The 14,350-nt window shown below is 43.6% G+C and overlaps 1 protein-coding gene across 4 annotated transcripts in view; it reads right to left on the bottom strand.

The window, feature by feature from the left end:
• Positions 1–3,834: 3,834 nt before the first annotated feature.
• The window catches only part of NPAS3 (neuronal PAS domain protein 3), a 923,046-nt gene continuing 912,530 nt past the window's right edge, over positions 3,835–14,350 (bottom strand). For 3 of the 4 annotated variants that reach the window (XM_066343094.1, XM_066343093.1, XM_066343091.1), the window contains 3 exons: positions 13,679–13,826; positions 10,189–10,313; positions 3,835–8,124 (listed from right to left, as the gene is read on the bottom strand). In XM_066343094.1, the coding sequence (XP_066199191.1) occupies positions 6,788–8,124; positions 10,189–10,313; positions 13,679–13,826 (1,610 nt within the window). In that variant the 3' untranslated portion in view covers positions 3,835–6,787. The remainder of the gene's footprint in view (positions 8,125–10,188; positions 10,314–13,678; positions 13,827–14,350) is intronic. The other variant, XM_066343092.1, reaches the window with a different exon arrangement.

Here is a 14,350-nt window from a genome sequence, read left to right as displayed (position 1 = left end):
CCCCTTACCTCAGCATGTGAACTTAATTCCATTTCCTTCTCATGATAGGGTCTTGTAAATGTACTTAGTGGAGGTCATACTAGAGTAGGGTGGGCCCTTAATCCAATATGCCTAGCGTTCTTATTAGAAGAGGAGAGACACACACACAGTGGGGAGAACTCTATGTGAAGACACAGACACACAGAGAGATGCTTATGTGATGATGGAGGAAAAAATTGGGGTGATGTATTTACAAGTCAAGGGGTGCCAAGAATGGCTGGTAACCATCAGAAGTTAGAGAAGAGAGGAGCCAACTGTTTCCCAGGGACTTTTCAAAGGAACCATTCTTGCTTGCACCTTTAATTCAGACTTCTAGTCTCCAGAACTCTGAGAATAAATTTCTGTTGTTTCAAGCCACCTAGTTTGTGGTAACAAGGCAGTCCTGGAAAATCAGTACAGGGGCCTGTACAAATCCTGGTGTACCTAGATGAGAGGAACTAGAATGGTGAGGGAAGCTGCCACAATACTACTGGAGAAACAATTAAAAGAACAGGTGACAATTAGCCTGTATTGAAACTCTTATATTCATTTTCACACATTTGAAGGCAACTTGGATGAAAGAGAATTTAGACTTAGTCCATTTAATTCTGGAAGTAAGATTTCAGCTTAACCCTTTGAGTGGTACAAATGTTCATGTACGTCTTCACTCAAAGGCTTAACAAAACTCATTACTCAAAGGGTTAACACCCTCTAGAAATTATTACTGTCCTATAGTGGGCTAGCACGGACCCTCACTACAAGAAATTGGATGTGATTTCTACATAAGAGGGTCCTTTTCATCTGCTGAGATTCTCTGGATGACAACTGAATTTAAAGATCTCAATGCTCATCAGTGAAGATACACTATTAAATGGTACTTTCTTGTGACTCTAAGATCCATTTGCTTAGCTGTCCATGGGATAAGATGTTGAAGTTTACTAAGTTATCAAGTACTTGGGCTCTTTCCTCTTCCTCTTTTCTGTATTTGCTTTACCTGTATTTAATTTAATTTATTGCTGTGTACAGATTAGAGAGTATTGTGGACACACACAGACATCATCCAGCCAACATTTATCGACTCTTTGTCAGCCATATGGACTACCTGAGAAGGCAGGAATAAATAAACTTGCAGCTTTATCCATTTTTCCATTCCTTTCTTGATGGGAACTCAAGTTATGCTGCCAAACCACATGAACATTTCTAGTGGAATCTTTGCTTCTGGACAAGTCATGTTTCATTTTCATTTTTTGTATGTCCTCATCCATCAGTATTTAGCAGATCTTTACTGAGCCAAGACTATTTGTAAATCATTGAGCTAGACACTATGGGAAGACATAAAGATGAACAAGCCATTATTTGTGCCCAGGGGGAGTTTACCAGGTCAGCCCTCCTTCCTTAAAGTGGTTTCCTAGGAGACACAGAAAAGCAGGAGCAGCTAGGGTGTTCACTTACCATAGCATCAGAAGAATTGTGTTTGAAGCCTGCTGGTTGTTATCTTTTCTTACTACATGATATGAAGTATTGGCAAAGGTATTCTTCCTTTTCCCCCAAGTCCTTTGACCGCTCTAGTTTTTGAACCTATATAATAATCTTGGCTGGAACAGATTATCTTCTGGGCTTGATGATATATATTATCTCTTACTTTTAATGCAATGCATGGGCCAAATTGATTTTCAATTGTTTTAAATAAGCTTACCATCAATCGGCTACCTCTAGGAGTAGGCAAAGATGGGTAAGAATTATAGTCCACAAGAACTCAACCCACTTTCTTTATGTTCTACTGAGTGCATATCTCCTCTCTTGTTCTGCCTACTGCTTTATTCTTTTCTTGTTCCTCTTTGCCAAATAAACAAGTATGGGTATCAACTGGGAGGGAGAAAATGCACAGAGTTGGTCAGTGATCCCTTTTCTCCATCACCTACAAACTGGAGCCTTGACAAGGTGACTCACTGCCAGCCTGGCAGGGGAGAGGTCCAGTCCCTTGGGGAGCTCAGGGCCGGCCTGACTGCTCGCCTCGGGCTGCAGCAGTGCCCAGGGCTTCACAATTGTCAGTGGGTCTGAGCTCAGAACATCTTTCTGGTTGAGAGATGTACTTTAGTCCATTAGTGACATCTGTTAGCATCAGTGTAAACAAATAAAGGCCAGGAACTTGTCTATGTTAAGGGAGGCTTGACCTTGGGTAAAAATCCAGGATTTATACCACTGCTAACTGCAGAAGCTCCGAAGACTGTGAGGGTTTCAATTCACCCAGTGCTGTGTCTGGCTTTCCTCCAACCTCCACTGTCCCACATGTAGATCAGAAGGCTGAAGAGGAATGTTATCACTGACCCAGGGTTTTCAACTGCCGGTTCGCGGACCCGTGCCGGTTCCTGAAAGAGTTAACCACCTGATGTTGTGTGAAGATTATGGACTCAATGATGATAAACTCTATAATTTTATATAACATCAAGTGGTTAACATTTTTGCAAACCAGTATAAAATTTCTGATGGACCAACACTGGTCCATGGGCCTGTGGTTGAAAATCAGTGGGCTGATCAACATTATCATTCAGCCAGCAAGGTGCAGTCTAATCCCACACTCATACAATTGCCCCTTGACCTTTGTAGAGCCTCCACTCTGCAGAACTCTGGAGGTCTCCCCCAGAAGCCAGCTGCAGTGGTGCCTAGAGCAGTGCCTTGGCTAATCTGGACTCTGTCATCTGTTCAGGACTGCATTTCTAGCTTCAGAAATTGTTTTGCTTCTAAATCTTGTTTACTATATTCTTCTCAAGAACAAGAGGGAATGACAAATTTTGGAAAAGTAGTTGGGAGGACCCAGTTGTATGTTCTCAATCACTGTCTCCCTAGTTCTCATTTTGAAGTGCTTATGTCAAGGACCCATGAAGAGAAATCTAGGGGCCTGCAACCATAAATGCATTTTCATATCCACCCATCTGAATCAACCGTCCATTAATAAAAAGTACCCTCAAGTTGGCAAGTGTCACTGACTAGGGAATAAGATTACTATAGTTGGTAGCTCTTGGACAGAAGTATTTGCCCTTTCTTTCAGCTTAACTTGTTCATGTCTCTTCATTTTCTGGACAGCTCAGACTCACAGGTGCCCCATCGACAGCCTTCACTCTGAGACAGGGCTGCTGGTTTCTTTCGTTCTTTTGAGGGAACCGACTGACTTGTCTTAAACAGGACAGGCTGCATGCTGACCTAACCAATCACACAACACAACCATGACTTACTTGGCTTGTCTGTAGAAAGAAAATACATATAAAGTATAAAGAGAAGATATAAGCAATGGAATAGTTGGTTATACATTATAGTTTATATAAATGAAAATATCAAGTGCATTTTAAATGATTAATGTATGAAAACTGTCATCCTTTACTGTGCATTAATAAAAAAAATGCACACTTCCCATAGTGGTTAATGTTGCAGGCCCATTGTTCAGCTTTGATAATGTGCACTGTAATGCTCAGTATGACAATGAATTGGGGAAGCTGAAAATTTAGGATGGTTGCAAGTTTGGCGTAGTATTTGGATTAGCATCTTAATCTGTGCCTTGTCAGCCTCATCAGTACACAAGCTATGCATTTTTTTTTCCAAAACTAGCAAAAATATGGATGCAACTTTTTTATTTGTTTATTTTTTACTTTTTGTTTGTTTTTAATTGAGAATAATGACCAAGGTACCTGCTTAAACAAATACTACCAGCATTCATTAGTTAGGATGGTTCCATGTGAAAGAAATGATGCCAGATAGTAACAAATCCAAGAGAAGTTTATTATGAAAATGGCACCTGCGGATGAAAAAAATTAAGTTACATAAAGACAACCATGTATGTGACATGTATGAGAATCTACAAAAGTATAAAAAGAACCCTGTTGTAAATGAAGTATGTACATTTCTGATTTGCAGCATTATCAATGGTCAATGAAAAAAAAAGTGTTTCAAAATAAGCCAGGCACTCAGGAAGTTAGGTCCGGTTAGCTTCACACAAAACAAATGTACCATAGCTGTCGCTTTGTAACGTTTTAATTTTTATATAGATATATGCTGTAGAGTTGGTAACACTGCTAAGATTTTTACGAACAGAATATCCCTTTCCCCATTATTCAGCTACTTGGCACCAGTCTCCTCATAAAAGTTTCATATATTTGTACAAGAAATAGTTAAAAACACAGACACAGTCTTCACAGGTAATGAAGTTTTTTTTTTTTCATTTTGTAATTTTAACACTATGGATTTAGACAGCAGCTGTGATTATCTGTTAGTTTAAATCACCAGAAATCATTTTGACACAACACAGAAACATTTATAAAAGAAAAAAAAACAGCTATTTAGCTGTTCCTTGTAGCTGATAGGTGCATTCCTTTGATTGTTCGATAGCTAGAGTAGAGCTTCCAAAATTAATCTTTAAATTTCGTGATTAGCCTTCTTCACCTTCTAAATCTATTAAATCCTTCAACTAAGCTTACCTTTAAAACCTGTGGCATTTAACTTCATTTTATCATTATTCCACAGTGGTTTGGCCCAACTTATGGAATTAAAGGTCCTAGAGGAATCCACTCAACACAGTGATATTCAAAGGACAGCTGAGTTACTATAGTAGCATTGCACGCATAAACAAATATATATGACAGTTCTATATTCCATTATACCCTCCCCTTCTGTTTTCAAAAAATGTCATTTGACCTTTTAAATAATTTTCTGTCTCACTGGTAATTGCTTTATATATTGCTCCATCAGCCAACCTGGAAGGAAACCAAAGAAAAGCACCCACTGCTTATAGGTAGAGCACAAGGGACTCTGGGAATGTTAACAACTGAGGCTATATGGCATCAATTTATTTAACATATCTGAGCATTATTCTTCAGTGTTTTTGAGTTGCACTCCAGAAGAAAGAGTCATACCCAGAATTCCATGTGGGAAAAATGGCTCCATTAACCTTGAGCTAGTTAAGAGTCTTTTTATCTCTGAGAATGAAAAAGGTTTCAGAGAAGTAGGAAGGAAAGATGAGGAAGGAAAAGGGGAGAGGAAAGGGGGAGGGAAAGAAAGGAGAGGTCTGGGGAATATACACCAGCAAAGCAACAGCAGGAATTTTAAAAAGTGAAACGGAAGGTTCACAGACAGTAGAAGCAGCATAGGGGTGACATTACAGAGGAAGGCCACCATACAAAAATCACTAACCCCAAGAATCACTGATTCACTAGGACTGCAGGAATGGGACTGGACCACTCCGGACTAGAGATAGAGCACAGAGAAGACAAAGGACAAAACAACTACATTAGCTTAGTATATACTGCATATAGAAACACACATTGAAACTGCAATGGACGACAGCCAAGGACACGTACACATTGCACACGTTACAGTTCTCACATCTGTTATTAGATGCCTTAACAAACAGCTGCCAAAAATGGAGCGGAAGAATTCATACTTGACAGTCATTTGGAGTGTTTGACACTACACTGATTTCTGGCAACAAAGACAAAATAGGATATTTTTTTCTTTTTCTTTTTCATTTTTTTTGTACTTAATGTGCAGTTTTTAGTTGCAGTTATCTGTTTGAAGCTTATTAACCCATTATTTTGTTTTAAACTGTATTGGTTCCAACCTAGAAATAAGAGAACCAAAGGGAAAAAAACTCCATCAAAGCAAATCAGTCCCCCAGAATACAACCTTCTTTTTTTTTTTTTAGCAAGAAATGAAAAAAAATAAAAAGTTAAATATTTCTCCTTCTTTTACTCCGAAGTGTTACTGAAGTTGCAAACATTAGCCTCAGTTAGACTGAGAAAAGGGGGGGGGGGCTCAACAAAAGGCAGCATGTACCTAAACTGCTCCTCAAATCAGTTTGATTAAGTTTTCCAAAAGCCTCTTCAAAAAGGGCTTTACTGACCCTTTAAATTTAATGTGAGTCTATGTTTGTTAGTTGGGAGGTAAAAAATTTTAAGTCCTGCAGCAAACGTTAATGAGGGCTTTGTCTTAACTAACCAAGGAGAGACTGCAGCAATGGACTCCAGACCAGGACAGAACACATTTTTTTCCTCCAAAACCCAGCCGAGGAGCTGCATTTTGTATGAAGACATTACAGATTAATAAATGATAGCACCATGGTTTTAGAAATTAAGTTAATGTTTCAGTAATTAACATTTAGTCCAACTGTTTTTTTTTAAACATTCTAGTCACAGGCCAGAAATTAAGTTTAAGAACCAAATTATTTTTATGTGCAAGTAAGAAAATCTTAAAATCTTAATCATAAAAAGAGAATTAAATTCTGCATAAAATTCTAAAATACTATCCCCCTATTTTTAAAGGAATTAGGGACAAAAACTAAAACCACCCCCTTTCATTTGACTTAGTCAAACAGGGCATATTGTTTATGCTTGTCTCTTTCAATCTTGATCATATCAAGATCTTTATGAAGAAAACCCAATGGTTGTCACTTGAGAAATCTCTTGACCACAAGACTGAGTATTCTATGGCAGAGGCATATACACATTAAAGACATCTTAATAAAGATGCAAAGGAAAGCAAAACAACCCAACACACATCTTAGAAGACAAAATGGCAGGCAACTGGTCATCTGACCCTCCGTAGGCCAAAAATAAACATATCTTTACAGGAAAGAATAAGTCAAGTTAAAGAAAGAGGGGATGGGAAGGGGACCGTCGTGTCGAGAGAAGATGCTGACCTGCTCAAATTCAAAGTGCTAGAATTAAAGGTCTGAACAAAAACGCCGACGATGCCTCCGAGCGGAACCGCGTCCCGGGCGGCCTCAGTCGTCCTTGCGCTCCAGAGTCTGTGCCGCGTGGATGCCGTTGCTGTAGACGGGGAAGGGCAGCGTGGAGAAGAGGCCCTCGGCCGTGGTGAACACGTTGCCAGCGGACATCTGCGTCAGGCTGGCGGCGCTCACGGCGCCGCCGAACGGTCCGGACATGTTGAGCCGGTGCACGTGGTGGTAGAGCATCTCCATGGGCGTCTTGGGGTCGAGGCCGAAGCCGGAGCTGTTAACGTCCACGAAGTTAACAGCGTGCGCGTTGGGCAGCAGGTTGCCCTGCATGGCCAGGGTCACCTCGGCGGGCGCGTAGCGGATGGTGCCCGTGGTGTAGACCCTTTGCGCGGCCGTGCTGGTGGCCGCCAGGGTCCCGGTCACCCTGTGCACCAGGGGGAGCACGACGTTGCCCGCCTGCAACCTCTGCAGCGCCTCCAGCTCCCCAGTGTACAGCAAGGAGTTAGACGCGCTGGGGGCGCCGCCGCCGCCGCCGCCCCCGGGGTGTTTGTCCCGCGGGGACGCCGAGAGCGGGGGTGACAGAGGGTCGGAGGTGACGGGGGCCAAGGCCGCAGTGGCTGAGGCGCTGAACTGAGTCTTGCGGGAGGCTGCGCCATCGGCGCCGGGCGGGGTGAGGACCGAGTCGGGGATGGCCACGTGCAGTCCCCCGCCGCCCCCGCTGCCCTGCGGGGACGGGAAGTGCTCGGAGCTGGGGGGCTTGGTCATGCTGTAGGGGGACTCGTTCCTGGAGATCTCCCGGTTGGGCGGGTAGTTCCAGATGCTGCTGTCGTTGTCGAAGTTGATGGGTTCCGAGATCTCCGTCTTGATCTTGAGCACCGAGGCACTGTTGGGGGAGGACAGCAGTCGCGGCGGCTCCACCAGGCCGGCGTCCAGGCCGCCGGGGCTGGACGTGCTGGACAGGCGCCTGCGGCTGGCGCTGCCGCCCTTCTGCCGTTTCCGCCTCTTCTTGCGCTTCTGGTGCCGGCCCGAGGCCTGTGCGCCCGCCTCGCCCGCGCTGTCCGAGTCCTTGGCGCTGTCCGATGTGAGTGACTCGCAGTTCTGCAGCCGCAGGTCCGACTCGCTCTCCACGTAGCGCTCCACCTTGATCTGCATTGGGCCTAGGGCACCGAAGCCGTCATCACCCGCCTTGGGGTTCTCAAAGTCTGAGTGCTCGAAGCTGTCGTCGCTGTCGCGGCTGTCTGGATTGCTGGAGCTGTGGCCTTGGTCGTTGCAGTTCATGTCCTGGTCGCACGTGTTGCCCGATTTTTTCCGGTCGGGCTCTGGGTCTTCGCTGTTCTCAGACTGGTTCCCCTTCTCGTCGGACTTGGAGTTCTCATTGTCCTCTGTGTGCAGCGGGTGGCCAGGGGATGGTGGGGTGAGAAAGGAAACAAAGGAGACCCACATTAGCAGGGGAAGAGCCATCTTGCACCAGCTGAGGGGTTGTAGGGGAGATGTCTTGCCCTGTCCTGAGCTTCTCCACCACCTTGATTTAAGGGCCTAGATTACCTAGACATTTACTCAAAGTGTGGCCCATGGGCCAGCAGCACTCGCATGACTGGACGCTTGTTACAAATGCAGAATACCAGGCCTTCACTAGATCTACTGATTCAGATTTTGTGTTTGAATAAGATCCCCAGGTGATTCATAGGCGCATAAACGTTTGAGCAGGCCTGCAAAACCACTCCTGGAGTCAGAGTGAACAGCCTGCAATAAGGTGTTAGTGACACAGAAGAACAGTGGTGTGCACCTTCCACTGGGCACTGTTCAGTGAAGATCACGCTCTGTTCCTAAAGTTATTTTTCTCTGTAGCATTTACCACTGTATGTTTTACTTATTTTTATTAACATCTGTCTTTTCCCACTAGAATATAAATTCCAGGGGGCAGGCAATTTTCATCTTTTTTGTTCACTGTATAAATGAGGAGCAGAGGTTGTCTTCTATCACTCCTGCCCACAGTCAGATCCTCTGTGAGTGCTGCTCACCTCCTTGGGCTCTCTGGAGGCTGTGCCTGCAGTGGAGGGGTGTGTTTACTAACCTGGAGAGCGAGTGCCTAAGGATGGGGAGTGGTGACCAGAACCCTAGTCATCCAACACGTTTTAGGGAGAATAGATTTTCCCAGTGCTATAACCTCAGAAGACTTGGGAATGAAGCTGGTTTTATGGCTCTGCTGTGATGCTCTTGGGTGGCAGCCTGGATTATAACCTTGGATAGATCAAGTAACTACTCTGGCCTTCCTTTCTGTGGCGGAAGAGGTTGGGTGAGGAGAGCCAGGATTTTTTGCAGCTGTGAATTCTGAGAGTTCTGTGCTCCCTGGTTCTCCATGTGTCTGTGAAGAAGGTTGGGGATTGGAGGAAAAGTAAATATTTATATTAACTTTCCTGGGCTCCAATGAACTCAGAACCTCTACTTCCCAAAATAACTAGAAATGGAAAAGCATGGGTTTGTTCTACATAGATTCAGAAAATGAGTAACAGTCCGGCACCTTGAGTCATTTATCGATGGCATTAAGGAGCCCACTTGAGAGGGTCAAGTCCAGCTTGGTGAGGATGTGAACACCTGGGGTGCAAAGTCAGAGTCTGCCTGGAATATCAGAGATGGCCCTGCTATCTGCTTCTGGTAGAGGCCAGAACTAACATGGGGGTTAGGCAGGGCCCCTTCTCAGAAGCCAGTGGATAGCTGATATGAAGTATATTTGTGTTCTTACATTTATATACTACAACAGGGGTCCCCAAACTATGGCCTGCGGGCCGCATGAAGCCCCCTGAGGCCATTTATCCGGCCCCGCCGCAATTCCGGAAGGGGCACCTCTTTCATTGGTGGTCAGTGAGACGAGCACATTGACCATCTCATTAGCCAGAAGCAGGCCTCTAGTTCCCATTGAAATACTGGTCAGTTTGTTGATTTAAATTTACTTGTTCTTTATTTTAAATATTGTATTTGTTCCCGTTTTGTTTTTTTACTTTAAAATAAGGTATGTGCAGTGTGCATAGGGATTTGTTCATAGTTTTTTTAATAGTCCGGCCCTCCAACGGTCTGAGGGACAGTGAACTGGCCCCCTGTGTAAAAAGTTTAGGGACCCCTATACTACAACATACCCATATATCACAACATACATATATATTTATACACATAAATACATGTATATATTTATATACCACCATATACATGTAAGTATTACAAGTATATAATATACATATGTGTATTCATATGTATGTGGTGGTATACAAGTATAGTACATATATGCATGTGTATGTGTGTAGAGAGAGACTCAGTGATAACTTGATGAGACATATATTTCTTAAAATCTGACCATTTGCTGTGCTCTGCTGGTGGCCCTTTGCCTGTGACCCACCCGTCATGTTTGGAAGGACAAGCCATAACTGCAGAACATGGAGAAGTAGTAATACCTGTAATACCTGAGGTGTCTTTAGAGTCTGATTCTGAGTCAGATGTCTCCGAGGATTCTGAAGTTTTCTCCGGCAGGTGGGGGAGCTGAGCAATGTCCATGGGTGTGTCCTTGTACTCGGGATTACTGTGGAGAGGGAGGCATCTGTCAGGAGTGCTGACATCCATTCTGTATGGTTTGCTTTTGATCATCTTCTTCCCACTTCCTTGCCCCAAACTTTTGGGGTTTGTAGAGTTTAAAAGACTAAATGTGAATTTGCCTCTCAGTTCATCACGAAACTTTTACAGAAGCTTGGATTGCATGTGCTGGGGTACAGGTGCACCCTGCTACAATGATTGAATATCCAAATGCTGCCTGAAAACCACTACAAAGCTGTTAAATAATCAGGTACCACCAGGGCCAGGGAACTGTGCTGCTTGACATTCTTCCCAGTATAACACCTAGGGGGAAGGGAGGATGAGAAGTACTCTCAACAATTCACTCTCTCACCTCCTGGGGTGCCCTATCTTCTAATGAGTCCATTGCCTCAGTCTCCTCGTCTTGCCTCCTTGATGGAGCTTCTCAGTTGTTCAGATGGCTCCAAAGCTGTGGGAGGTGGGGACAGAGCCCTGAGAACTGAAGACCTGACAGATGCACAGGTGCACCTTGGGATTTATGGATTATGGCTACTGAACTGTCAACACACCCATTACAATCACATTTTCATCTGCTCGTGTGGTGTACACCTGTAGCTTGTTAGCTGGAAATCTGATTGCCGTGGGGAGAGTCCCAGTGTGAAGGAGGCCCTACCAGAATGGATCTAACCCCACTTACACAAATGTGTTTAATTTCTGTTCTATCTTTAACTCAGAAACACGCTTCTTCTGGAAAAGAGAGTATTCGGTCACTAAGTTAGCTGTCTTCAAAAACGCCACTCCAGGGCTGGCCCAAGGTATGAACAGTTAGGCTACTATAATTTGAAGCCACAAGGGAAGTCTCTTGCCTCAAAATGAAAGATGCCTCTTCTGTCCTTCCATAATGGTTAGCCAACTAGAGACTTATAAGAGATAACTACTGACTGATTTGCTAATTTCTAGAGAGATTCTTATATTAAAGAGTCCCTGTTTCAGTAACTAAAACGCAAATGCCCCTGGGAGGACTAATTCACTATGATGCATTATCAGGCATTTACTCCTTAATATGAATTAGCTTTAGCAGCAGAGCTTTCTCTATAATCAGATGAGACTAACGGTGAGAAGGTAGTCTTAGCTCTAATACAGTCTGAATACTCCGAGTCTGTAATTCCACCAAGCATTGTGTGGGAATGAGAACAAGACTGGGGAATAATAATTTCCCAATAGAGAAGGACAAGCCCGGGTGCTTAGAAGTGAGGGATTCTCAGCAGGAAGAGGAAGCATGATAACACTGCTCAGGGAAGAACAACGGACAAGAATGTGGGAAAGAAAAACAAAGTTCAGAAGTTGCTATTTACAAGGCCAGTTTCTTGTGATACCAACGAGTTACCACTTGGTGGGCTTTCTTCTGCTAAAGACCATCTACATTAGTGTTCTTGATCCAGATGTCATGGAGGTCCTTCACAAGTCACTTGTCATCCAATTTACAGTCCTTTATTACTGAACTCAGGGTGAGTTTTTAGGTTAGCTGAAACACATCTGGCATGTCTGGGATTGAGGCTCTTGAGCTGGAAGACTTGTCTTTGGTGCCCAAACTGATTCCTTTCTCTTCATATGTAATTAGATGGACTAGACTCACCAAACACTCATGAGCTATATACATTGTCCTAGGCTAAACTAATCATGTTGATCCAAAGTTGCATGGACCTGACCTCTCCTTAACCCTTCGCATGTGGAGGTGGAGTAGAAAGACACAAGGCTGATGGTGTAGTAAGAAAGATCCAAATCAGAAGAAATCTCCTCACATGGGAGTAACAACCATATGGGTTGTTTTAGTATGCTAGTGCACATCAGCACGGGAGATAGACATCTTCTCACCTATGGGGATCATTACTTATGTCTAATTCTCAATAATAATGGGTCTCCTTGGCACAATTCCATTTTTGCCTAGCAAAAGATTGTCAATGCCTTAGTACCTTATTCTATTTTCTCTTTGGCATGTAAGTTTTTATAACCTTGTGCATGACATATTGACACTGTTCCATAACCTCTATGTAAAGGGATTTCTTGATGTCACAAACACATGATTGCATGAAAATCAGGCCTTGGAGAAATCCACATTAAATACACATACCTTTAGAGAGAATTAATGTAGAGGGAAGAGGTCAGAAAAGGGAAAAGAAAGTAGATAAATAAAGACTCTTTTAAGTGGTGCCCATTAAAGCCCTCTCTAGAGCAATAATCATTAGTGTCTGATTGATATGCTATTGGTAGCAAGCACAGTCATGCCTTCAAGTTATCACCAAGGTGCATGAACACACTTTGAAGGGTCAGTGTGCTGATGAGCCATGGTTGTCAGCGTCTCAGCTCCATTTGGCTGTCTCAAAGAAAAATGGGAATCAAGTACTCCCTATCTTGATTATCAGCCAAAGGGCAACAACTTCCATTCATAAGGCTGATTTGAAGTTTTCCTACTCAGACCATGTGGGGGCCCTGCTTGGTGGCTGCAGGCCAAGAGAAGCCACATGCTAGAATGAGAGTGGTAGGAGGGAGCCAGGCTGAACATTCAGATAGCTGCAGGACAGGATCAGTGGAGAACCTCCCAGAAAGCTTGCCCCGCAAATGCAGACCACCCAGGCTTGGGTCTTGGTTACTCCATTGCTAGGCTGAATCCACAGGCAGATAGAAGGAAGGACTGAGAAATGCTATTGCACACTAGAATTTAGGTAGCTGTTGAGCTTGGCCACTTTCATGGATGTAAATTCAAGGGTGCATTAAAATAGCTGTAAAACTTGCTTGAGATCACAGAGCAGGCAAAAAAGAAGATTGCCTTCATTTTTTATACTGATATTATCTTGATTCTAGCAAAGCAAGTCACTTTGCTTACCCAAACTTCAATGCCTAGGGAATCAAACCCTATGTAATCTGCTGAGGGCTTCAAAGGGATGCAATACAGGAGAAGTATAATGTACCCTGCCACTTCCTTTTCATCCCCTTTTGCTTAGTTTTCTCAAGGACCAGAGTATGTATGTGTGCGCGTGGCAGGGAGGAGATGCTTTTGAAGGATTCTGCTTTAGGCAAAAGTCTGTATTCCTTTTATGGTCTGAGTATTTGAGGGAAACCAAAGCAACTTCTGCACAGCTGCCCCAATGTTGACAGACCAAGAATTATTGAAAACGTTGTGAACCTGCCTGGAAGTCCCTTCCAACATAGCTTTCATCTTTTCACATTTCTTTGAATCTTGTGGAAAGAAAAGCAGAATTTCCACATAATTCCACACCAGATACTGTTGAAAGATAATACAGCCTGTCATTTATTCATCACTGGGCTGCCTATTTTATAACTGAGACAGACGTGGAAAAGAATTAGAAAACATACCTGAGAAGGTAATTCACCCAGATGATGTTCTTCTCATTTGCATTCTTGGCGTTAATAGCGATGGTGGCGCTAGACTGGATCCAGATGTAGCCCCCGTTCTTCTGCATCCAGCGGTAGTACTTTGTCACACACTGGCCCTTATTCAGCACTGGGGGTAAAATAAAACAAAATAGAAGGCACTGCATATTAAGACTAGGACCAGATGATTATTGTGTCTGCAAATCCTCAAGCTTAGAAAGGGGAGGTCCTACACCAAGCCAGGATGTCCCTCTGTATGCTTCATGTAGAATGTCATTAGTAGAACAAATAACATCAACAATTCAGTGGAGCAGCGTCTCCCCAGTGAGGGTGACTAGCGTTCGCAGCAAGACTTTGTTCGTTCTGGCCAGCTGTGGTGTGAAAAAGAAGACTAAAAGGACTAGAAATCTTTTTGGCTCACAGAACACCTAATGCGGTGTGGATATTGTCAATGGGTTTACATCAGATGGTAACAAAGGCAAATGCATACGGATTTATTCATAGCTTCGAGGTAGGTCTTTGAGATTCTGGATATTTGAGTGGCTCCGAAGACTCGTTTCCCCCGTCTTTGATCGTTCACCTCAGTGAGAGCGACACCAACCAGCGTCCTTATGCATCTGTTCCCTTTGATCTTGTGTAACAGAAATTACAGTC

Source organism: Saccopteryx leptura, chromosome 6 (assembly GCF_036850995.1).
Source record: "Saccopteryx leptura isolate mSacLep1 chromosome 6, mSacLep1_pri_phased_curated, whole genome shotgun sequence".
NCBI classification, from domain to species: Eukaryota; Metazoa; Chordata; class Mammalia; order Chiroptera; family Emballonuridae; genus Saccopteryx; species Saccopteryx leptura.
The sequence above is the reverse complement of the archived record's forward strand: the minus strand, read 5'-3'. Positions and strand labels throughout refer to the sequence as shown.